At 34.1% G+C, this 25,021-nt stretch overlaps 1 protein-coding gene across 1 annotated transcript; it reads left to right on the top strand.

Annotated features, from left to right (window-relative positions):
• The first annotated feature begins 2,240 nt into the window (after positions 1-2,240).
• Positions 2,241-8,936, top strand: LOC149068990 (lysoplasmalogenase TMEM86A-like). The gene is made up of 3 exons (XM_089250547.1): positions 2,241-2,534; positions 6,134-6,521; positions 8,195-8,936. The coding sequence occupies exons 1-3, from the start codon at positions 2,463-2,465 to the stop codon at positions 8,569-8,571; spliced, it is 837 nt and encodes a 278-aa protein (XP_089106673.1). The 5' UTR covers positions 2,241-2,462; the 3' UTR covers positions 8,572-8,936.
• The last annotated feature ends 16,085 nt before the right edge of the window (positions 8,937-25,021 follow it).

Below are 25,021 nucleotides of genomic sequence, written 5' to 3'. Positions count from 1 at the left end.
CTCGTACCAGATTTTTCACGGTCTAGTAGAAAAAAAAATTTAAGAACTCTTAAGAGTTCTCCGGGTTCCTGGCAAGGTCGTTTTAAGAGCATCATGGCCCCGGGCCAAGTGATCTTTCTGATTCCCTACATGAAAAATCTCCGGAAAAAAGAGAGGCCCATGCATTAAGACGGCACTGGTTCCTAGGCTCGAGTCCTTCCAGCTCCACGCTTGTGAAGACTACGGTTTCTTTCACAGGCTTCTGTGGTCTAGATACTGCGTTTCCCAACCGTCGGGCCGGAGCAACACCTTCTATAGCAGAAAACCTCCGCGCGAAGCTCGTGACGTCACTGAAGCCGCTCATTTCCTATTTCCCCTATAGTTATTGGATATACTGCAAAAAACGGTAAAGATTTCGCATACGTCGGACTGCTACATCCTATGGCTACAGGCAGTGCCGCCTTAAGACTTGGGCCCGACCGGGCACGGCCCGGGGACCTCAAGCAAAAGTGGGCCTCACAAAAATGAGATCTGGTTGAAGTTTTCGAGAATTTGTTTGGTAGGGCCTCAGAAAAATCAATTGTCCCGGGGGTCCATGATACTCTTAAGACGACCCTGGCTGCAGGTGAAATGGGCGACTTCAATGACGTCAAAGCTTCGCGCGGAGGCTTTCTGAGACCGGGGCCAGGTATCGATATGACATTAATTCTACCACTGGTGTCGTCTAACGCATGGGCCATATCGGAGAGCTTTATGTGCAGAGGGCAGTGTCGTCTTAACGCGTGGGCCCACCCGGGCATGGCCCTTTGGCCTCAAGAGAAAAGGGGCCTCACAAGAATGAGGTCCGGTAAAAATTTTCAAGAATTTATCAGGTAGGGCCTCAGAAAAACCACTTGACCTGGGCCCATGATGCTCTTAAGACGGCTCTGGCAGAGGGGGCCTCATGACACTAAGATCTGGTCAAAATTTTCGAGAGTTAGCATGTAAATTGGAAGGAGAAAATATTTATAGTTAGAAAAGGGCCCAAAACAAAAATTACTTTACCCGGAGGATAATGACAGTGCCGCCTTGAAGCATGGGCCCACCCGGATAATGACGGCCCTCTTATATGACGGCCCTGCATACCGCATGATAATCATTTATACCTACGGAATCTTGAAGACTAAGATATTCGTGAAGCTTGAACATTTTTAATTGGTTAATTAATGCAATATTAGGTAATTATAAATAGTGTGTAATTAATATAGAAATCATGTCTTATTTTTGTTAACCGACCGGCCGCGGTATCATAAGCCCCGTTCACATGGTAAATAGAAAAAGCGGGTTTAAAACCCTCTCCAAGAATTTTGACCAATGATTGCTCTCTATTTCTTACCTTACTAAGGAAAAAAGCCGTCAAGCGGGTGCTAGTTAGCATCTCCTTCTATGTCTAGGAGGTGCTGTGCTAGTACTCCCATTGCTACCGAAATATTTGCACATGTGAACGGGGCTATAAAGGTTTAAAACCACTGATCTAGAACCTAGGACAGTTTCCTAAGTTTTTGTTTTACCGCCCCTTCAATTATTGGGTGACAAAGGCGCCAGAACTTTCAACCACAATGCATGTTGAAAGTTCTGGCTTTCCATAGTTGGGTGAGATGCCCCCCCCCCCACTCTTCCGCTGCCTTGTCAGGAAGAAAACACAACATGACTGAAGTTGAAAAAGAAAAACTTTGCTCGCAAGCAAAGAAAAAGAAAGAAAAATAGGCAGAAATTTTTTTGCCACATGAACAACAATTTTGGAAAAACCGCCAAAGCCAAAAATTTCCCACTGAACAGTTTTCAAACCAGCCCAATTTGGCGGGAAAACCGCTAATCTGGCAACTCTACTATACGACTTTGACCAATATAATTTGATCACATGGAGAATATTTTTTTTCAACGATGATAATAGACTGGTTTGATTATTATTTTTCATAAATATCAATAGCTATAACAACAGATGGCAGCAGCTGTTCTAACATCGGCTATGTTCAATTCAGAATTGATTGGACAATCATGAAGTCAGCTGCAAATAAAATTGCAGAAATGTAATAAAATAAAAGTTCTGGACGTATGGTCATGGGAATTTATTTGAATATTCATCTGAAATATGTGACGTCAAACATTCATTTATATTTATTTTTTTTCTGTGTTCACGGAATCCAAAGAGTTCAAGAGAGCAAAACGAGAAGTGAAGCGAAAAAGAAAGAAGAAAAAAAAAAAACCAAACGAGAGTTGAATCTTTGGTTGTTTGCCAACAAAACTGTTTTGAACGCAGTTAATTGTTTTTGTCTCGTCCAGAAGATAAGAGAGAGCTTCAAACGTCACTCTTAATAGAAACTGTGAAGCGCGGTTTGTGACATCTTGGACATTAGACATTTCTATTATTTTTAATCACTTTATGAAATGAGACTCAGCTGGTTTGATTGAAGTAATATATTAAAAGAAGAGAGGGGGAAAAAATGAACGGAGGGGACAACATGATTATCGATAATGTTGACTATTCAGAGTACTGGACAAGTCCTAAAATTGTGGTAAGTTTTGTTGTTAAAAACATGTCCACATGATACCAATAACTTATTTATTATCAAGTCAATTTTTATTTATTTACCCATTTAATATTAAAACCCCAAATTTTGATAGTTTTACTGTGTCACGCACGAAAGACATTAATTTTCCACACACACAATGGGATCCTAACTTACAGCAGGGGTCTGTCCTGTCAAAATTTGGGTTCGTTTTCCAGACTCTTTAAGAAAATTTCGGATCTGAAAAATAAACCCTTCACAAAAATCTGGATTTGAAAAACGCATCTTTCACGAAATACAAATAAATAAAATCATAAATTTGGCATTCTATTCTTTCTATTTCTTGATAAATTAAATTATTTTGCTTCCCAAAAAATTACTCTTCACGAAATTAGACACTTTCACAAAAAGAAGACCCTATACAAAAGGGGGGGGGGTCTAAGGCAGACCCCTGTAAAAATATGAAAATAGTAAGAATATTAACATGTATGTGGCAAAATATATACCATGGCTGCAATAAATGTAAATTATGTAAATCATTTTAAGGAATTATCAGGTATAGTATAATCCCCTTTGAGCACTGCGTTGTGCAGTTTGTTGGTGAGGAAAACATTTGAAAGTATGACGAGAAGCTGTCAAGAGTGAAACAAACTCATGCTTTCAGACATCTTTCTTGCCAAGGAAAAACATTTCCCAACACATTGAAAAAAAGGGGAAAACGCTATGGCTGATAAAATAAAAATAAATATTATAAAAACTAACCGCAAAAAAAAATAAACGAAACTGAATAAAGAAATCAAGATTAAAAATATAACATCCTAGACCGGGGGCCATATGGCCGCCTAGTGGTACCGGGATACTTCAGGGGGGGCCACAGAAGAAAATGGAGAAAGGGGTCATGACAGGTGTTTTGGAGGGCTGCTGAGAGGAAAAATTAAGGTGTTAATTCGCTAATTAATTCATATTAATTCACTTACAGAATCTAACAAAACCACCCATAAGACCCAGGGCAGTCTTAGGGTATGGACCCACCCTTGCCTCACGCCTACATTTTGCAGCAGGATCCCTAGGATGGGGTTTTTTTGCAGGCCCTCAGCTACATTTTGCACAGACCCCTCTTCTATATTAAATTATAGTGTGAAAAACAAAAAATTATGAAAACCATATCAGGCCCCGGGCTGCAGTTCTGTCAGTCCCACTCTTGTGAGGGGTCATGCCCGGAGGTCTCATGTCCATAAGTGGTTATGATATTTTGTATAGTACAATAAATTTTGAAAATAAGTAGGAAATATGTAGGCTGCTTATTTCCAGCTAACTATGAGACTACCATAGCATCACTTTGCCTAGGGGCCCCATGATGTTGAGACGGCCCTGAATAGAACTCTGACTACTGGGGAGCTCAATAAATTCTAGGCCAGTGGTCTGGAGGCCAATGTTATTTGCAAAATTTTCATTCAGTATAAATTCACTGAAAAAATCAATTCAATACGTAGAAAGGATCTTGCTTCTAGATGAGGGTCGTAAACTCTGGGTAAGACAGGGGGGCCACGAGAAAAAAATATGGTTCAAAGGGGGGGGGGCCAAGGGCAAAAAAAGGTTAAGAAACACTGTCCTAGACCATAGATACAATATTGAAAATAGTAAAAGCCATGACTCTAGTTTGACTAATATACAACTGTCAGAGCAAAAAGTGCTCTCTGGGTTCAAAACAAATGTATAACCTGAGAGAGAAATAAATCTTAAACGATATATTCCAACAAGATGTTACTACTTCACCACGCATCCTGACATATCTCTATACTGCAATTTACTGCCATTAATGAGTTAGGTTGCAAACGAAGGAGCGATCTATCAGTGGTTGCCTCAAGCTCATTAGAGAAAATTTCTTGTTATCTATATTCTTCCCATGATTCAAACCTGGAGCCTGATAGCAACCTTCATGGTAGTAGATGAACATCTTACCACCATGCGAAAATGGGAGGAAAGCTTTAGCAAAATGCTACAGTGCTTGTAATTTATCGTTGGATGTCTTCTCGTTTCGTATCTCCTGTAAGCATTTTTACAAAAGTGGCTACTACTTCTTTTGCATTCTAAGATTTTCTTTCGCATTTTGCAAAAAATGGCTATAGCTTAAACCCTGGATGAACGGGCGGCACTGTAATGCAAAGAATTACAAGAAGTGAAATCAGTTCAGAGAATAGATAGATATGTAGATATTGGGCAGACATATTCAAACTTTGTAAACTGGGAAGCAGCCCAAAGTTTAAAATTTTGCCAGTTTTGGTGAAGGCTTTTTTTATCTTTAGCACATGGTAATGCTGACAGTGAAAGAGAGTTCAGTGTTAACAAAAGTCTGAACAGTGAAAAATCTGTCCATCCAATGCTTTAATGGAATAAGACACAAAATCTATGTTCAAGGGCATGAAAAATTTTAAGAAAAAAAAAACTTATTCAGATGCCAATCTTCTGGAAGCGACTGGTGATTCATATAGAAAATATTGTAACAGGCTTCAGGCTGAGAAAACAGGAAAAAAACATTTTTAATCTATTAATATGCTATTATGTTGAGAAATTTTTTAAGTAAATAAGGTATTTATATTTTTCTCATTTTTTTTCATTTCACTTTTAAATTTAATCATGTCTTTAAATTCTGTGAGAAGCTAACCTTTTCTTCATAGAAATCCTTATTATATTCTGCATCCACTTTTTTTTTGCTATATCAGGATTTTGGGGTTCAAGTAGCAGAAATTCTTGCTGCCTAGGTTTTCAATATGCATGATGTTTAATTTGTCTAATAATTTTTTTCGTCATATAAGTTATGCATGTTTTAGTGGTGACAGAGAGATAAGATACTTCGGAAAAAAAATTTAAATGTACTTTAATTTGTGTGAAGGAAATTTTTTTAGCAAAACTTTTGGCATTTCACAGAAAAATTACTCCTTATATTGCAGATATAGTTAGTTTTTAGCTCTGCTCCATTTTCAAAAAATTTCTGCTTAAAAAATTAAACTTTTCTGCTCCAAAATAGATGAGGGGGCACTTGCATCCCTGAACAAAAGATAAGCTCCAAAATACTAATGGGTCAATTGATTCAAACACAACATGTTTATACAAAAGCCTATTGTTACTAGCGACCTCTTGGGGGGGGGGGGGAACATCATCGTCAGACAATATCCAATAGTGAAAATAGACAGCAAACCGTGAGCAAAAGGAAATAATAATAATAGACAAAATAAAAAAACTGCCATCGGGAGAAAATGGGTGACAGTCACAGACAAGGTAGACGGGAGCCAACAGGCTAAAAAGGAAATCGCCAAAGAAAATAGGGATTATATAAATATGGTCTAACTGTTCTCATTTCAATGTATTTCATGATGTTCCTTGAGACTGTGTGTGTGTGTGTATGGCATGCTGTGTGTGTGCTACGAATCATTTTTAAATGATTTGCTGAGCTCCTGCATGGTGCAGATCAGTCAACTTACAAGACAAGCTCATTTCAGCACCTCAATTCAGAGCTGTCATACATTGCATTGCAAAGTATTGATTATTAAGTATGTGGAAAGTTTTTCCATACCACAAAGTTAATTGTTGCTGTATTCTTTCAGCTGAAATGTGTGGGACCAAAGTTGGTGCCATTTTTCAAGACTGCCGCAATTTTCTTTGTCCTGGCAACACCAGTACCTTCATGGTTTGCCTGTCTGATTAAATCGTTGCCAATCATCTGCCTGTGTGGATTCGTCGTCGTACACGGCATGAGCCTCAGCGACAAGCACGCATATGCGAGAAAAATACTGTTTGGGCTGATATTCTCATGCATCGGGGACATCATGCTCATCTGGCCGTGCTGTTTTATATGGGGCATGCTGTCATTCGCAATAGCTCACATTCTGTACACTGTGGCGTTCGGGATGAGACCTCTCAACATACCAGCTGGTCTGGTTTGTGCAACTATAGGTGCTGTTGGAACTTCTGTATTGTACTCTGGACTCGAAGGTATATTTGAAAAAGAATTGATCACAAATTACAAAATTATTATTTATGATGTTGCTGCATAACATGCTACAAAACTTTTTTAAGTGGAAAAACTAATCTTAATTTGGGGCACAATACAAAAATGTTTTGGAAATGGTTTTTAATTTGGTATATTATTTAAAATCACCAATTCTTTGTCTGAAAAGTAAAAAAAAAAAAAAATTAAAATTATCTACAAAGTTGCATTGAATCAATTACATGGTCAGCAATATTTAACTTTTTTTTCTAATATGAATAAAATAAGTTTTTTTAGACTAATTTTGGGGTACTGAATTCGAATATGAATGCAAAAAGTCTCCATCATGTTAAATTTTTTCTATATGCATGATGGCCATTTTTTGAAATACACTATGAAAAACTTTCATATCTTGAAAATGGAGATAACTGGCATATTCTTAATAACAAATTAAAACATATTTGTTATGATAGTTATTTTATCATATCCATACATTGTTATATAAGAAATAGGGGAAAATCCCCCCCCCCCCATACTCGTACATGTAATATCTAGAGTACTGAAAAATTCTGGAAAAGTTCGTACCAATTTTTCTAGTATTTTATAAAAATTTCATTTCTTTCTGCAAAAACCAGCAGTGACCACTCATCATCCCACCTGCTTTGATTCCCTAAAAACCCCTTCATTGCAGATGTGAATGATTGCCATGCAGCGTGTTCTATGTAAAAACAAAATTACTCGATAGTGAAGACACAAATATTTCTAAGAAAGCCTCATTTGATTTTGGGGAAAAAAATTTCTTTTAGGTGCGAAAAACCTGGGAAAGATTTGTCCATAGCCTTCATAATGTTTTTCATCAGCCCCCCAAAGGGCATATGCAGGATCGAATAAGGAGGGGGTCAAAACGGGTTTGGTTGGCTTTCACAATGATTTTCTTCCACATAAATTATTATTAACCTTCAAAAAAATTAAATTAACAAAAAATTGATTAAAATAGCTGATAAAGGTATTTTATTAGTCTTTCAAAATATTTTATTTTTTCACAGAAATGTTTTTAATTTTTGATCGTCTTGGGAGGGGCATAAGCCCTCACGCCCTTCTGTGTACACCACTGATCAGTCTCAATTTAATTTGAAGTGGTAACAGCAAAACTTATAAGGAAAATTAATTCATCTGCAACATTACCTTTGCTCTATTTTTTGACTAAAGGGTTGTACATAAACATATAGCATGCCTTTCTCTTTCAATTAAAAAAATGGAGAGTCCGGTTGCAATTAGAGATAAAATCTGTGTTTTTTTGCCACTCCCCAAGTTTTAGATGGTAAAAAATGGAAATATGATTTCTAGTAATAGCCTAAATATGTAAATTTTGTTAAGTTATTCAAAATTAAGTACTATATAGCAAAAAAAAACTAGACATGGTGCTTTTTTTTAAGGTCAGATCTGGAATCAGCATACAAAAATTAATGAAGAATAGCTAAATTTTTCCTGTTAGCGAAAACCTTGTAGATCAGTGTTATTATCGAAAAAACATGATACAAAATTTGTCTAATTTTTTTTTTATTTCGATTTTTTGGAGCCCTGCTATAGTATTTAATTGTAACAAATGAGGGTATTTTCTATGCTTTTTAACAATTGAATAAGCTATTAAGAAATTATTTTGTTTTTCCTTCCTAAGGTCTTTTTACAGTGCTTGTTCCTGTTTATTCGTTCATGCTGATGTTCATGGTATGGAGAGCAGTAGCGAGAGTTCAACTCTTCGAAGATCTCTGGACCTGGACTAAGCTTTGCTCATGCGGAGGAGGAATACTGTTTGCAATATCAGATACCATCTTGGGCGTGAACATGTTTCTCACTGCCATCCCGCATGCGACAACCTTTGTTATGTTAACCTATTATGCAGCTCAGTTGGGTATCGCTCTGTCTGTTGTAGACAATGCCTCAATCGCCGTCATCAGTGCAGCCCATGCCAAAGAGAACAATCAGTGCTGTCAGTTGGATGGTCCTCAGAGCCGACCCAGTCTTCCATTTAAAAGAAAGGCAAAAGCTCTTTAAAGGAGTAGTTTTATGGAAAGGAAATGTTGACCCGTGACACAGCATAACAAGAATTATGATCCTGTATGTGTTTTGACCCGATTCCAGTTGAGGAATTGGAAAATATATTATTACCCACCTATATGAATCATTCATATATTTTTTCCTTCTTTTAATGGGGTTGACTCTATTATTAGTCTTTTGATTTTCCCTGTGAATGAATATTGTATTAGATTTTGTAAATCATACTCTTATGACATTATTCTACTATAATGTGTGTAGTATACTTTCCAAGAAGTTAAAATTAGTTTTTCATTTTTTATGCTATGTCACTGGTATCTCTGGAGTTGTTGATTGTTATGAACAAATGATCTGTCCCATATCTGAACAAAAAAGTACAAATACACAAAATTTTTCAATGTTTGCAATCATACAACTTTATTTTGTATATGTATTGAAAAAAAAAATGGGAGGGAAACTTTCAAAATTATTGGCGATTTCCGTGGGCTGTTTAATATAAAAATATGGGGAAATTTTATTGGTGTGGTCTTTTGCAACTAATTATTTATGCAGTGGTACCTGAAATTATGGAACTAATCTATTCCGGGATACTGCCTGTGCATCATGAAGACTTTGGAAAATTGGCCTCTTGCATTTGCCCCCCACCCCTTTCACACATACTGTGGATAATGGTTGGGTTATATGAAAATGTAAATAATGAACATAATTTTTCAGTAATTCTAATTTATTTTGGTAAAATAAATTGCGACCCTTTTATGTTTCGAGTTCACTGATGCAATCAATCTTAATATTCTTTTGACTTGTAGGTCGAGGTACCACTGTACTCAGAAATTTGTATGAGAGTTTTGCCCATCAGGGCTATACATGAAAAGTCGGCTAGTGATCAGTGTCAAACATAAATATATGCATGTTTAGTATTATAATTTGTTGTCTGTGACATTTCTGCTGGTGTTTCTCATGTTCCTGTATCTAGCTGAATTATTTATTTCCAATGTTTAAGGTCTCAATGTATTTTTATGAGCTAAGTAAGAGCTTCTGATGTTCTGTTTAATATCCAAGAAAAATTTCATTTTAGTTTCAATCAGGCATGCATGTCAAAAAATTTTATTTCATTTTTAGAGATTTACATTATGCCAAATTGTGATTTCTTGTAAATATTTAAAAAATAATTACATTGGAGTCTTAAAAACTTGACCCCCCCACCCTATTAATGACATTAAGTATTCCTATGGTTGGTACAGTGCTAATTTTAATTGCGAAAAAACTATCTTAGAAAATGTTGACTGAATCCCAGCTTTTTATTCAACTATGATTCATATCATGTGAAAAATGAATTTTTTAGACATCGCTAGTGGGTTTGAAAATTTTTGCAATGTGGCTCTCGCTTTGATGAGCATTGTTTCATTACTTTCTATGATGTTTCTTGAAGGTGCTTTTTGTCTTTAGGGTAAAATTACCTTCCCAAGCTTCAACCTGTAAACTCTGATATTTTACTAGCAAACCGTTGATCCTACAGGCATACTCCAGATTTGAAAAAGCATCCAAATAATGTTTAGTACTCAGATCTATGTCATTTTGCAAGGGGTGGTATAGTTATTAAAATAAAAATGTCAACTTTTTATATGGCACACTGTGCTCAAGAACTCAATTACAAAGTTGTTGCCCTGTCTTTCCTGATGCCACAAAAAAGTCCCATGTTTCTGAGTTCAATGTTCCTGAGATATTCGAATTCGAAAAATGGAGGAAATTGGGGGAAAACATTACGTGCAGGTAAACCATTTAACACTGTATTTCCCCCAATTTTCCTAGATTTTTTTGAATATCTCAGTGAACATTGTACTTAGAAACATGGATTTTTTTTTTTTTCGTTGTCAGGCATCAAGAAAGACAGGGCAACAACTTTGTAATTGAGTTCTTGAGCACAGGGTGTCTGTATAAAAAGTTGTCATTTTTATTTTAGGGGCTGTTCAAGTATTACGTCATCGATGGGGGATTTCCGATTTGCTGACTTTTGATGACAAGGGGGGAGTTCAGATAATGCTTACATCATCAACCACCCTTTATGAAAATATGAGTTAGGACTCAGAGGGGCAGAGCTGATGACGAAATTTTACTGACAGGGGGGGGGGGTCAAAAATGGCTAAAAATATGCTTATGTAATACTTGAACGGCCTCTTAATAACTATACCATCCCTTGCAAAATGAATAACATAGATCCGAGTACTACACATTATTTGGATGCTTTTTCAAATTGGAAGTATGCCTCTACCTCTAGGATCAATGGTTTGCCAGTAAAATACCATACACCCTGCTATCTATGCACCCCGCATATCCCTTTAAGCCCAAGCAATCGTGCGGGTGAGATACTAACAAAAATTCATTGGTCTTAAAGGGATAAACAACCATATGTTAACTTATAAGCCTATTTTTGTGATTTTTGAAAATTTGGTGAAATCATATGTAACCTCGTTAGTTCGATTTTCGTTTAAGTCTCAACATGCCTTTTGGGGCGTTGAGTTATCAAGGTTTCTGTGTATATCCATTGCAAACATAAATTTTCTGAAAACTGACTACCATATGTTTAAGTCATGCCCTTAGAGTAGGAGTTCTTGACCGTTTTTGTTCCATAGACCCTTTGTGTCACTAAGATGGCCACAGACCCTTTTACAAAATAATATGCAGCATATAGCGATGATGTAAAATCAATGAGTTAAGTACACTTGCTCGGTATGCAAGAGTACCTAGGCTAGATTCCTGAAGAAGACAGGTAACTTTTCTTTCAGCATAACTAAAATCTTTTCCAAAGAGTTAATTGTTTATTCGTCCAACCAAGGGTTTTGTGGACCTTAGAGAAATTAAGTTCTACTAATCATTTATTCATTGTTTCAAGTCAAGACATAATTACAGAAATAGTTTATATTGATTTTCATTATGAAATCTGTCAAATTCGGGAAGAAAAAAAAATATGATTTGAACTGTGAATAATGTTGACTTTCTGATAATTTTTTATCACTTGAAATAATGCTATCTCATGAAAAATGTGACTAACAAAAATTCCGATTGTTATCTCGTAAATGTTTTAAAATCATATCTCAGGTGTTGTCCTCAATGTATCACTCTTTAGTGATAAGTGTTTGTTGTAATGTGATGTCATATCTCTCTTCCTTCCTCCTGGTTGTTTACCACAGTACCTATACATTTATTGTGCAACTCGATTCATAGTTTTGAAGTGTTCATGGTATTCAAATGTGATGTCTTTTTCATTTTTAAAATGTGACTTTAAAATAAAAAAGTATGAATGTGTTATTCTTCATGTATAGGTTAGGTGTATTGTAATAGATAATTATAAATTTGAGTTACCTATTTATCAAGAAAAAACATTACGTTTTCTATATATACCATATTTCTTGGCATAAGCGTAGCTGTAAGTTTTTTTTGTTCAATGAATGTAAGGGCATAATCAGCATAAGGCTGCATGTTTCCGGATAAAATATATTTTCAGTATAGTTACTGTTTTCTCTCATACAGTAGGACCCCTATTGTCCAACCTCAATTAACAGAGTTTCAAGTTATAGGGTACTTTTCATAAGTTTATTTTTTACATGTTCAATTATGTGCAGTAAAATAACATGTAAAACGCCTAGCATCGTAACAGGCTCATCCAGAAAATGACAACAAATAAAAGAGCTCCACAGGTTGTGAAAGTTTCACTCTTAATGGTGATATCACATTTCTTGAAAAGTATTGGAATGATCACTAAGGGTGGTGGAAGCTATGGATATTAAACAGGATATTATGAGCAGGCTTAAACGGGGAGGAAAAGGAGGTGAGAGTTAAATTTTTTCCGAAGAGGTCGGTCAAACAATAAATTTAGAAGACCCTTGACCAAACATCTTAAGCCTTTGCTCACGTCTCCCCACAGAGAGCAACAGGCCACTTATCCAATCATTTTGCTTCACTCATAGTTGGAAAAATTGATGGCAGAACAAGCATTACACAGAAACAACTTCACATTAGGTTCACAACATGTATGAGCACAATCCAGCATGTACCAATTTGTTAGACGTTCCGCAGAAAAATATGGATGATGTGCATGTGTGATTTAGTAGTAGCCTTTGCTCGCAAGCACCTGGCACTCCCCAGAAGCATTAAAGAGGGCTTGAAAAAGACATTAAAGATTTTTTTTTAAAGCACCACATGCAATTCTCGAAACTTTTTAACCTAAATACCTTGAAGTGTTTCATATATTTTATGACTCATTTCAGTTAGAGCCAAAATTCGAAAAAGTCTTTATCATCTGGGTTCCTACTGTATTTATTTGAAAATGCTCAGAACCGATCCTGAATACAGCCACTCCCAGACTAACAGAATTTAAGTTTACAAACAGAAAAATTTAACAATCTTGGCAAATTATAGATTGCCTTTGGTGATATTTGGACCAGACCTGCCTCACTTTTTTCTTTTTTGTTCTCGGTGGCTAGTATAGCCGTAGTTGGAAGTTAATTAGTTGAAATATAACGATCTCCATAGTTTTAGAGCTGTTTTTTAGAAATGTGCAAAAGTAACAATAACTCGAAATTTTTTTAAAAATATGCTACTGCGGATAGACCAAGTAATATGGTACATATAATTTATAGTCATTCCTGTTTGTTTTGTAAATATGTTTATATATTTGACTGTCCAGTTTTAAAGTGAAGGTATTTATTCTGAATTCATGTATGAGATAAGTGATAGTACCAAATCCTTCTCTCTATTGAGATTTTACATTTACTATTTTACTCAACTTCAATGTATAGGTTATTTTGTTTTCTCTCTCTTGGGAATGGATATAAATAGCATAATATATTTGTATATACAGTTTTTGAATATTGTTAACAATTTGTCTTCACGTGATGGTAAAGAAATCTATCATTTGTTTCCTCCCCCAATCCACTTAGAAATTGTTCATTTTTGATTAGTTTGTATTTTGGAAACGCCCATTCTTATAGGAATCCTAGTCTTTCCATTGAAATAGGTACTGATATGATTTATATTTACTGGAGCTTGAAGATCAAAAATCATATCTCTCCTCATGAACTTTGCACAAAAAATGGCAATATCAGTTGGAATGCCAAAAAAAAGATATTTCTGTGAAGCAAATGATGGGTTTGTGTGTATTTATTGAAAATATTACAAATCTATATTCATAGGTGGTAGTTTTATTGTGCCATTTGATGGCCACCTTGATGTTGTATTCTTGTTATATTTCTATAGGGTTAAAAAAGTGTTTAGTTTTATGTCTGAATTACACAGTCCTAGTCTACTTGTAATAAAAGTATTATTTAAATCTCTCTATACTCTTGTGTTTCATTATTAAAAAAACGACTGAAAATAATGGGAACTCATGACATTTCCTTATGGGATTTCTTTGTGGTTAGCCAAGCATGTACATGCAGGGCTCCCACTCAAAAAATTAGAAAAAGGACTGGGGGAGGGATATACCACCCTTTAGACAACATAATAATAGCATAAAAAAATCCCTTTAAATTTAATTTTTTTTTAAATTAAAAACAAAATTAATTTCATACCACCAGCAAAACTGACGGAAATGACTTGGTAACAAAAACAATTTTTGGCTAAAACAGTACTAACAACTACAGATATACATAATTCTATCCCCCTTATATATATTACACTCTTTTTTAGAGTTCTTCCAAGTCCAGTCTGTCAATTCTATTTCTTGATGTACAGTAAATTTTGAAGACATGCACGTTTTTTGGAAATGATGCTCCTTTGAGATCACTTCCAAAAGCACAGCGCAAAATGTATAAATTACAAGGTCCAATGTAAATAAGTCACGGTGAAGCAGATGGTTTTACCCTGCTGTCTATTCTTTTTTTTAAAAGAGATTTGTTTGCATTTTATATTTAGTGTCATCCTTTTCGGCAAAAGAAACACTTTCATTTCTAGCTTTTTGCAGAGCTTCGTAAACATTGCGCCTCTGCATGCCCTAAAAATACAGAAGATAACTGAATGCTATTCGGTAGCATCAGAGTCACAAAACATAGAATAGGTCCAACTGCTTTGTTATGCAAACTGTTGTTTCCCCTATACTATTTGTGATATACACAAAATGTGCACCATAATTTTGAATGATGAATGTTACTATCCAAGACCGTGTGAAGTAATAAATACAAAATTACTTTTTTCCATCCAGACAAGTTTTTAATGGCTGCTGCTCTACTTGTTGAACCCGCAAACTAAACAAAAGAAAAAATTAACAAAAAGTAAAAAGTAACCTGAAAAACTATGCAATTTCTGCCTTGACAGAATCATTAATTGCAATCTACTACATTTGTATTATTTAGCAATATATCTGTGATTCCCTCCTCAATTAAAATCAATTGCACAAATTTTGTTGATAGAATTTGGTGGGAAAGTAGGACGTTTTACCAAGAAGTAGGACAAGTGGGAGCCCTGCAGATGCTTGATCACATACTAGAAACTCCCTAATCTGGACCTGAGTGATTCTGAAGTTCATTTCCACAGCTGTATTACTCATTTCTGAGATATAGTGATAATCGGGGAGTTATTTCGTATATTCTGATTTAACACATTTTATTCTAATGAAATTAAATTATATACAGAAGGGGGAATAAAGAAATCAGTGCATTCTCTCAATTACACTATATTGGTCTTTTAACCACTATATCATTACCATTCGCACAAGTTTTTTTCCCCATGGTTTCTTTTCCTTAGCAAGCACAAATGCCACCATAGTGATTCATGTTTTTTTACAAAAAGACAGAAATTTCGGTATTCACAACATGTTTAACATTTTGGTGGAGCATTGAATTTGGCATTGCCATTGGTGCTTCAAACTAGCGAAAATTTGTAGGCCCTACATTGTGCCTGGAAATTATTTGAAGTTTTTGATGAGGCATTTTCCCAACACTCTGTGATTCGCATCCTTTACATAAACTTGTTTCCGTAATCTTGCCCATTATTGCCTTGATTGCCAAAAGCCCACATTCTGTCCAGGAAATTAAACCTGTAGCAAAATTTTGTGGATCGCAGAATGCCATGGGATACAAATAGCAGTGAACTTCGGTGGTGAATTCTCTCAAAACAGGAATATTTTGTGAAAATATTTTCTCATTGTTTCCATTCAAACAAAACAAGTACACAGATAAAAATAAATAAACAAAAAACAGTTAAATATAGGGAGGGGAGACATATCTTGATAGATGGGTCGGGATTATGGAATTTCTAACATATTAAAATTTTAACTAAAAGAAAAAAAGTAGAATTCAAGAGGTTCCAAGCCTTTATATAAAATCTCAAATTGCCCCCTTAAAAATCATATTGTTCCCTTGTGGTGCATGGGGGCCCATGTTGGGAATTACAACAGTACAGCCTTGATTATTACCCAGAATTGTGTCAACCAACGTTGGTTTCCTTAATGATGAAAAAATTATCACAGAACTCTGCAATTTTCCTATCCATAAAATTGTTAAAAGTTTCTTCAAAAGACATTGTTCATCAGCAATGTTGCTGGTGAAAAAAAAATTGATACACATTTTTTAACATAGGTTAGTCTCCCTTGAATTCAGGTTAATAATCAGATAAGGTTTGTATGTTGAATAATTTTTAGGCCCTAGGCATGTGTCCCATTTACCCTTGAAATTTACACTGATTGAGGACATTCCCCAGCTGCTTCCAAGACTTTCGCTAAAAATATTGGAAGCAGTGTCTTGATTAGAAAAAGAACCATCCTGAAAAAAATTTATAACAAGAAAAACTTGTACAAGAGCTTACTAGACTGTGTTTGGCAATGGTCTTCTAGTAGTTTCTGACACTCTATCTGCAGCTATGGGTGGGCATCGTCATAGGTGAAAATTGCTGCAGAATGCAGAGGAGACACCACAATCCTTGTCAACTTTTTCAGCTCAGCTCACCATGGTTTGATCTATCACGGCGAATAATACTTACATTTGACAAGCCAACTAGTTTTTATGCAACCAACATGAGAAAGGATAATTAGTAATGCATGACTGAAGTCATGATTAAATATGAACTAAAATATTTTTCGAATTAAGTGGTGCTTTTAGACACATTGCGAAGACATTGCAACATTTTAACAAGTCAAATTCCTCACTGAAAAGATACATGGAAATACACAACTTTCTGTTTGAAATATAATGTCATTTCTTTAGAGTCAATTTGTTACAGTTACTTGTACATGAAATTTATGTATTTATATCAGGCAGGGATTGACAGGTGGTCATGGCGACTAAAAAATTAGTATTGCTGCCTCAGATTTTATATGCATGATTACTAAAGGATAACAAAAAATTTTGATTCTATATCATTGCGCCTCTTAACATGGAAAGGGGGTCACCAAGTCCCAGAAAAGTTGAAAAAATATGTGAAAATCCTATATAATGATGTCTAACAATAATTGCCTACATAACGGTATTATTGTCTGGTAATTTTCATGTTACACTGTGTATGTGAGTATCATGTTGATGGTCTGGCTGCTCTCTGCAGAGAAACTTTTTCAAGTTGGGAGAGTGGCTCTCATTCGTGTCTAAAAATTGGAAAATTGCAAAAAACCAGCTTCCAACGACCACAAGCGGCATGTACTATAATTTACTAACCTATGGTTCAACAGGTCAAGGCATGGTTGCATAACTGTTCAGAATTTAGAGCCATTTCCTTTAGACAAAATATAATTTGACCGGGACGCAACCTTTATAAAGGATTTCACATGACTATTCTCTCATAACATTTAAAAAGAGGTTAGTGAACAAGATGGGATAATAGACAAATCTTTTGCAGCACACTCAGCAGCATCTATTTTCTTCAAGGTGAAGTTATATTCTCTTGTCGAAAGGGATTTCATCAAGTACTTGATCGATTTTGAATTTTGAAAAAATCATGGCAGATATTCTCTGGTACATTACACTGGTGCTAAAATACTACCTCAATTTTTTACCGTCCAACGGTTTTTCAAAAACATTCTCAAAAGTTTCCCTTTTATAGCTTGTTTGCAGTTAAACTAGTTTTACCATCACCAGACCTTTCATCACTATCAGAGACAACTTGAGCCAAAAACGAAAAGTCCACCCCCTCATAAGTTACTGCATTCGTGTACAAGAAATGTTCGTAAGGCAAAGTAACATTTTAAAAAGGGAGAAAAAAATGAATAAGCTCACATGTAATTACAATTAGTTTTAATAATTCCCGAATGTTTTCAGTGATTTTTATAAGAATTTTTTTTTTTGGAATACATGATTATATCATGAAACATATACATAAAGGTCTACATATATATATAACATTTATACACATATAACATTTCATACATACAACACACACTGGGTCAATAACAATCAACATGCTATTATTACACAATAGAGATTTTATTTGCCCCTACCACAAAAATAAACACTCGGATCCTTTTTTTTTCTCTCTCCCTTAAAAAGTTGCAAGATAGTTTTTATTCATAACTTTTCTTTTTCTCCCAAAAATTGTTTCAAAGCTTTTAAAAAAATCACCAATCCTATAAGCTACAGACATTAATGGCACTTTTAAGTACGGGAATAAATGCAGTGATTTGTGCAATTTTTCTTTAAAAAAAAAAGACATATATACACATACATGATACAGATTTTTTGTACATTACTGTAAATATTTGAATATGAAGAAAATCTTTCAAGTTCAGTTTACTCGTAGAGATAAATGCTTTAAAAAATTTTTGAAACAATATTTTGGCACTCGATGCAAAAAAAAGTTTGCTCTATTGTCTATTTAAAAACTACACATTGAGCCACAACATAATTTCTGCACTTTTTAAAGAGAAGCACTGCTAGTTTGTATTGTATTAAGCTGTGCTAAGACCAACTTGGAGAAGAAGAATCTAACCATAAATCTAGATCAAACAACGACAGAGTACAATATGCACATGACTTTGACTCAGACACAACTATGCAAAACGTATTGATATTTAACACATGGTTGTGTGATTTTTTTTTAGTAAATATAAAAATGTATACAATTTTACAGAATGAAAAAAAAAAGGTTCAATTAATTTAGAGGATTGAATTTGATTAAGTTAATTAAAGTGATCACTTACCACCCATTTCGCTCAAGGGGAAAAAAATTCAATTTTAGCAGTGTGGTTTTACAAAAGATATAAGTTCATTTTAAGAATTTCAACCTTGGCACCTAGTATTACCAGATGTGCTATCAGTCTGCCTACTCAGTAACCTGAAGAAAAGGCTAGTCTTGACTGCGGGGGTTGTTGGATGCGAGTCAAATGTGGACCATGTTATCCCATGGAATGCTGCAACTGTACCTAAAAGGTACAGGAACTCTTTCTTTGAAGAGAGAGACCCCTTTCCCCAGACTTTGGTGGAAGGCCAACAGCAGACTCAGAACTGGCAAAGTCTGAAGAAATCAGACTGTCTTATTAAAACAAAGCATCCCTGAACAAAGGATGCTCTGAATGTCAAAGTAAAAAAAATTCATCTAACAGTGGTACAAGTTACTAGTCAGTGCCAGAGCACCCACAACCTCACTGCTTGAAATTTAATCTGAAACAGTAGTAACGTTACAAAATTTTATATATTTTTTAAATTGTATGCCAAATAGTGTCACAAATTTTAGACATTTCATGAATCAAACCAATGTTTGGCATGTTAAAATAATAAATTCTAAAGTAATTTTTAGCTTCAGGTTTGAAATGATATCGACACAAGCATGGGATATTTGCTAGACACAGAAATGAGCGTAAGGGGTATATTGAATTTGCAAATGAAAATCATGCTCCAATCGCAAAGAGGGTCCCCTATCTCTGTTGCATAACAATGCTTATTGATTTAGATTCCAGATAAATTTTGAATAACTAGCAAATGTAGTATTCAAAAAAATTAATATCATAACAAAAATAATTAAACAGGCATCATATGCAGGTTTGATGATAACCGAATAGTCAAGTTGAACTTATATAATGTGATATCAAAGGGAAGGTTAAATTTTTTTGCATCTATTAATTTCTTTTAATGCCATTAAAATATTTCCTCAACTTGAAGTTTTCTTCCTTAAGTCAAAGTTTTAAAGTATGAGATGAATTGAAAAAAAAAACAAAACAAGAACATTTACCCATCAGTGAAGAATTAAAGGTACAGTCTTATTCAAAAAATTTTTCTTCTGCCCCACCCTCTCAGGATAAACAGTGACCAATGACAATCAACTTGATGATCACCTGTTCTTGCAAGTCATTTGTTGCCCTTATGATGGCCATGTTAAAATAGCATTTTTTTGCTTTCACTGAATTGTGAGTAAATGCAGTGTTCATAAAATAGTAGCGTAAATACAATACAAAACATTTGGGGCTTATCATCACACAATTATAACAAATGTTTTTATTTTGTCCTGTCAAAAATCAATTCAGGTGAAGTCGAACTAATAATAACTCTATGGTATTATGTAATGAGTCACAAATGCTCTCTATGACACAGAAAGGATGAATGCTTATTGAAAAACACTACCCAAGTATGTTGCTATATTGTGTATATGTCTATAGTTAGAGATCTCTGAGCTAAAGAACTACCCCAACACTGAGAAATGTGCAACAAATAACTCTTTAAACAAATAACTCAAGTTTTTTGCCTGTCACTGTACATTAGACTAATCAAGATTTGACTGTATTTGCAATATTCGACCATGTGCATACTGTAATTTTTTTTATCAAGTGATAAAACATTTTTCAAAATCATTAAGAACAACAGTTTCAATTAAAAGCTATACATTACCAATCAATTCAATCACTTAATAAAAAGAAAAAAAAAAAGCAAAGGCATTTACACTGATACAAAGTTTATCTATAAATTAGAGTATGGGAAAAATACTTTATCTTCTGAAAAACAAACTGTTGAACTGAACTCATCATTCAATAACTAAGATAACACAGAGAGCTTTACAGCAACACTCATCATATATAAAATCTGATTTCATAAAATATTTTAATTTAGTATAATATGATTACAATCAATTAATACGAGAAGGGGGGAAAAAGTATACTATTTTTGCGAAAACTAAATAACTTGATTGAAAATGCAACACAGAATGCCATAGTATAAACACTTTTTCTACCAATAAAGTATGAAATCATATTGCAATGAATGAGATTTTTCATGAAGTATATAAAAAAAAATAAAAAAATATTTTATTGAAAGAAATTCATCCCCCAGGCATTTAGATTTTTTTGAGATATCGGTGATTGAGAAATTCATTTACCTTTTTATCGAAGTCTTGAAATGTTATTTCAGTATAATGAAAGTCTTGAGAAGTAGAAAAATTTATAAAAAATTCATTTAAAAAATTATTTTTAAATCACTGGCTAACCTACTAGCTATCACCACAGAGGCAATTTACTAACATTTTACCTCTGAAGAGGAGGTTGTGACAGAGAATTGTTGTGGAACGTAACTGTGAATTTATGATTCGTGCATGTATGTGTTCGAGTGCTTCCATCTACGTAGTGAAGAAAAACTGGCAAAAATGATTATAAAAATGAGTGTAATTCAACCATTTCCACAGTTTTAAAAATTTCATGGATGCACATTATGATTGGCACAGTGTAAATGACCAAACCTTCTGTAAAATGCCATATCTTTTTGTAAGAAGACTTTCCAAGGCAGAGAACAATAAACTGAGAAAGATAAATATGCGTAAAGTATATTCATACTGTACACATATTCCTATACCACCCCGAAGGAAAGGAGGAAAAATATGTATTTCAAACACTGTTTCTTTCTAGCATGAAAATGTTAACAAAGATTAACAGGTTGGGAGAAAGGAAAACGTTTAAGTGTGAAAAAAAAACATTACTACCTCTCTGGGCTTGTCATTGCCAAAATAAGAGGGTTTTAAGGAAGCATCATATCTCTGGATTGCAGATATACAGAGCATTTAAATTAGACCAGGTATGTTGTAACTGCTGCTGAGAAGGTTAAATGTTGTAAGGTCAAGCAATTTTGTTTACCCACATGAACAGAATAAATATTTAAATCTTGACTTTTCCTTCTATATAATAATAATATATATATATATATATATATATATATATATATATATATATATATAATACTCTTATTTTACGGAAGGATCACTCTCACATACGAGTGTTTCCTTTGCCAATGTTTTTTTATATATCTTAGTTTAATTTCAAAATCAACAGTAGCGGCAAAACACCCCTGTACCCCCGCCACGTTTTCGTGGTTTCGGGACAATCCTTTATACCCCTGCGACTAGTAGTGAGATAGTGATAGTACATGTCTTAAAGAACAACATAAAAGAACTGATATTAAAACGTGATACAAAATCTGTTTATTATTAATGAATTATGACCATTAATTAATAAGTGTCTTGTTAATTGATTGCTAGTTACTGTTCATGTTTTACTGTTGATTTATTTGGGTGAGTGAGAGAGAGAGAGAGCTCACTGATTCTGAAACATTAAATTTTTAAGCATTTCCGCATAAGAATATTCTGGGCAGATCAAAAATTCCATACAATCTAAAATGTTTTCTCATATTAGTTGAACTTTTCATATGTGTGCTTCTGAAAAGAGCACATTTCAAATAGCAAACTGATGACGGTTTGGTAAATACTCATACCAATCATGATCTCATAGCTACAATGCTCATACTGATTGAGTTCAACTGTCTTTAAAATTTGCTACTTCGTAGGGTAAATACTTTTAGACAGTCCATCCAATAGGATTTCAAATTTACAAATACAAATGTCAAATCTTTCTATCCATAATAAGCTCGTTCACAATCACAACTCTTATTTGTTGATGTGTTTTTTTATGCAATGTGTTTGCAAATTTCAACACCTATTTCAACTCAAAATTAAAAATAAAAGAAATTACACATGATATTTATATCATGATATATAAAGAAAATTCATTTCAAAAAAAGGCATTACAGGTAAATAAAAATTGTAGACATTAAAAATGTAAATCTGAAGTTAAATTCAAAACCTTTCATGATCAAAAACTAGTAATGCATCAGCCTGTATGCCATAAAAATCGGGGGACACCAGCTTTTTTTTTAATGTTGGAGTCTGGTCCATTTCCGGTATGTTGGGAGGAGCAAGGTTCAATAAGGATTGCATGACACATTCAGAAGACTGATATTAGTATACTAAATATTGAATAAATATGCGAATGAGAATAAAGTGACAGTATTTAATGTAGTAAACATGCTCAGGAATTTGGTAACAATAATAAAAATTGAGCATTTACTCTTTGTTCTAACCTAATTATATTCAGAAATTAATACAAAATGCAGATACCGTACTCTGCACATTTCCCTGAATGTTTAGAAATTGAAGAAATATGCTATAGCTTTGGTATTACAATACTGCTTTACAATAGTTTTGCAGGGTAATTTTTCAATTTTTTTCCTCTGCTTAGTTCAAATCTTAAAAACATGATCAAAGAATACAAAAATACTTCTGAGTCAACTAATTTTTCCATTTAGCTCATCTAATCCATGAGAACGAATATACTTTAGTATCTGAAACTCACAACCAAGATTTATGGTAACAAAAGCACAAACATGAAATTATAAACTATCTCCAACTTAATTAATAAAACACAAAGGATCCTAAAATTCATAAAACTGACAAGCTTCAAAATCAACTGATTATTACAATTTATATAATTGTTGGCATGACGGCTAATGCGGGAGAATATGGCACATATCATGATCCAAGTCAGAAGTCTAGCATTTTCCTCATGACTGTCAAAGACTTGATATAAAGAGTATGGATTACAATGGGAATCTCGCTATTAAAAGTGATCTGCAGTTCAATTCAACAAAGTAATGTTGAAGATACTTGTTGCTTATCAGCAACAACAAAGGATAAATCAAGTGAGATGACAAGTCACACTGAGAAAAAAACTCACTGAAATTAAAGTCTACATAATAAATTTTTCAATTTTTTTCAGAGTAAATTGGTTCACTTTTTTAAAGTCAGTTGTTGGATATGAAAGATTGTTTAATATCATTGTTCTGAAAATTATTTAGAAAAGCCTTCCTTTTCTTGAATTATTTAGTATGAAATGTTAATGTCAAACATATTTTTTTTATCGACCCCTCCTAATAAAGGACACTTCCATTTAGAGGACAAAATATCTGGTCCCTTGAATGTCCCTTATTGAAATGCTCCACTTTATATATAAGCTTAAATTACAGAAATTGTGAAAAAATTTGGAAAAAAAAAATTCAAGTACTTTCTTTACATTGTATCAAAGGGTCACTTATTTTAGACTGCTATAAAATTTTTTTCCTAAAAGAACAATATTCAATTCAGATTTAACTGTAAGATTTCTGCACAGCAACATTTCAAACAGAGTTACCATCTTAAATTTTGACTACTTTCTTGTATGAATCTAGGCAATTTTCTCCCATAATACATTGTCAGAAATATAAGGGGCAGATATAACATTGTAAATTTAAAAATCTGATTAAAAACTTTAAAACCTGCTCCTCAAGAACAATTTAGAAAAATATACCTATTTCAACGATTTTTTATGTATCCCACAAAGTTTGTACTATTCTAACCTAGAGAGGGAGGGACATGCAAAGTTTGACATATTACACACAATTCATGCTCACACATTTGCCAACTTTAACCTCTCTTCCCTGATGTGGATAAACTAATTAATTAGTCTCTGGAAAAAAATGCATACTAGCTCCCTTCCTGCTGCCAACTCGGAATACAGTCAAAGCAACCCTATTCCACAGAAGGGAAAAATTTATTCCATTCAAAAGTCTGGTTTTTTTTTTCATTACAGGAAATATTAGGGGGAAGATAGCGGTTCATGGAAAACCTTTACAAGTTTTGAAGGATACATAACACATTCATGTCTATTACAGTAGAACCTCACTTAAATGGCTAAACTGAGACCAAGAGCAAAGAGCTGTTTAAAAGAAGGAGATTTAGGGAGGTGGAGGGGAGTATACAATGACTTATTGTGTAACACACACTGTTTCCATTTAACGATTGGAAAACGATGTGGAAAAGTTTACAATATTAAAAAGTAGGCATTATATTTTATAGAACAAATAGGAACCACCAAACAAAATACACAGTAGAGTCTCGATAATCAGAGGTGAATGGGATCGAGGCCACCTACAAATATAGAAAAACTTGAATTATCCAAAAACAATAAAAAATGCTTTAAATAGTGGTTCTACTTAAAAAAAGACAAAAGAAAAAAAAAAAAGCTCTAGCATGTTTTTAATCATTGAATAAGATATAGATATACAAATACAACGCCACAACAGGCAAATTGCCCAACGAGGTGGCTGACTTAAGAATATCATGGATCCCGAGCCATTTTTTGGAGGCCCTACCTACTACTGCTACACCACACATGCACCCCGATGTG

Source organism: Pholcus phalangioides, unplaced genomic scaffold (assembly GCF_987345545.1).
Source record: "Pholcus phalangioides strain wild (caught in Gottingen) unplaced genomic scaffold, Ppha-v1.0 ptg000024l_1, whole genome shotgun sequence".
NCBI classification, from domain to species: domain Eukaryota; kingdom Metazoa; phylum Arthropoda; class Arachnida; order Araneae; family Pholcidae; genus Pholcus; species Pholcus phalangioides.
Note: the sequence above shows the minus strand (reverse complement) of the source record. Positions and strands in the feature narration are given on the sequence as shown.

Bases quoted from the DNA above. Each gene is read 5' to 3' on its own strand.
- LOC149068990 (XM_089250547.1), top strand. From the start codon at position 2,463: ATGAACGGAGGGGACAACATGATTATCGATAATGTTGACTATTCAGAG. The intron at 2,535-6,133 runs GTAAGTTTTGTT...GTATTCTTTCAG, and splicing joins GGACAAGTCCTAAAATTGTG to CTGAAATGTGTGGGACCAAA. The intron at 6,522-8,194 runs GTATATTTGAAA...TTCCTTCCTAAG, and splicing joins ATTGTACTCTGGACTCGAAG to GTCTTTTTACAGTGCTTGTT.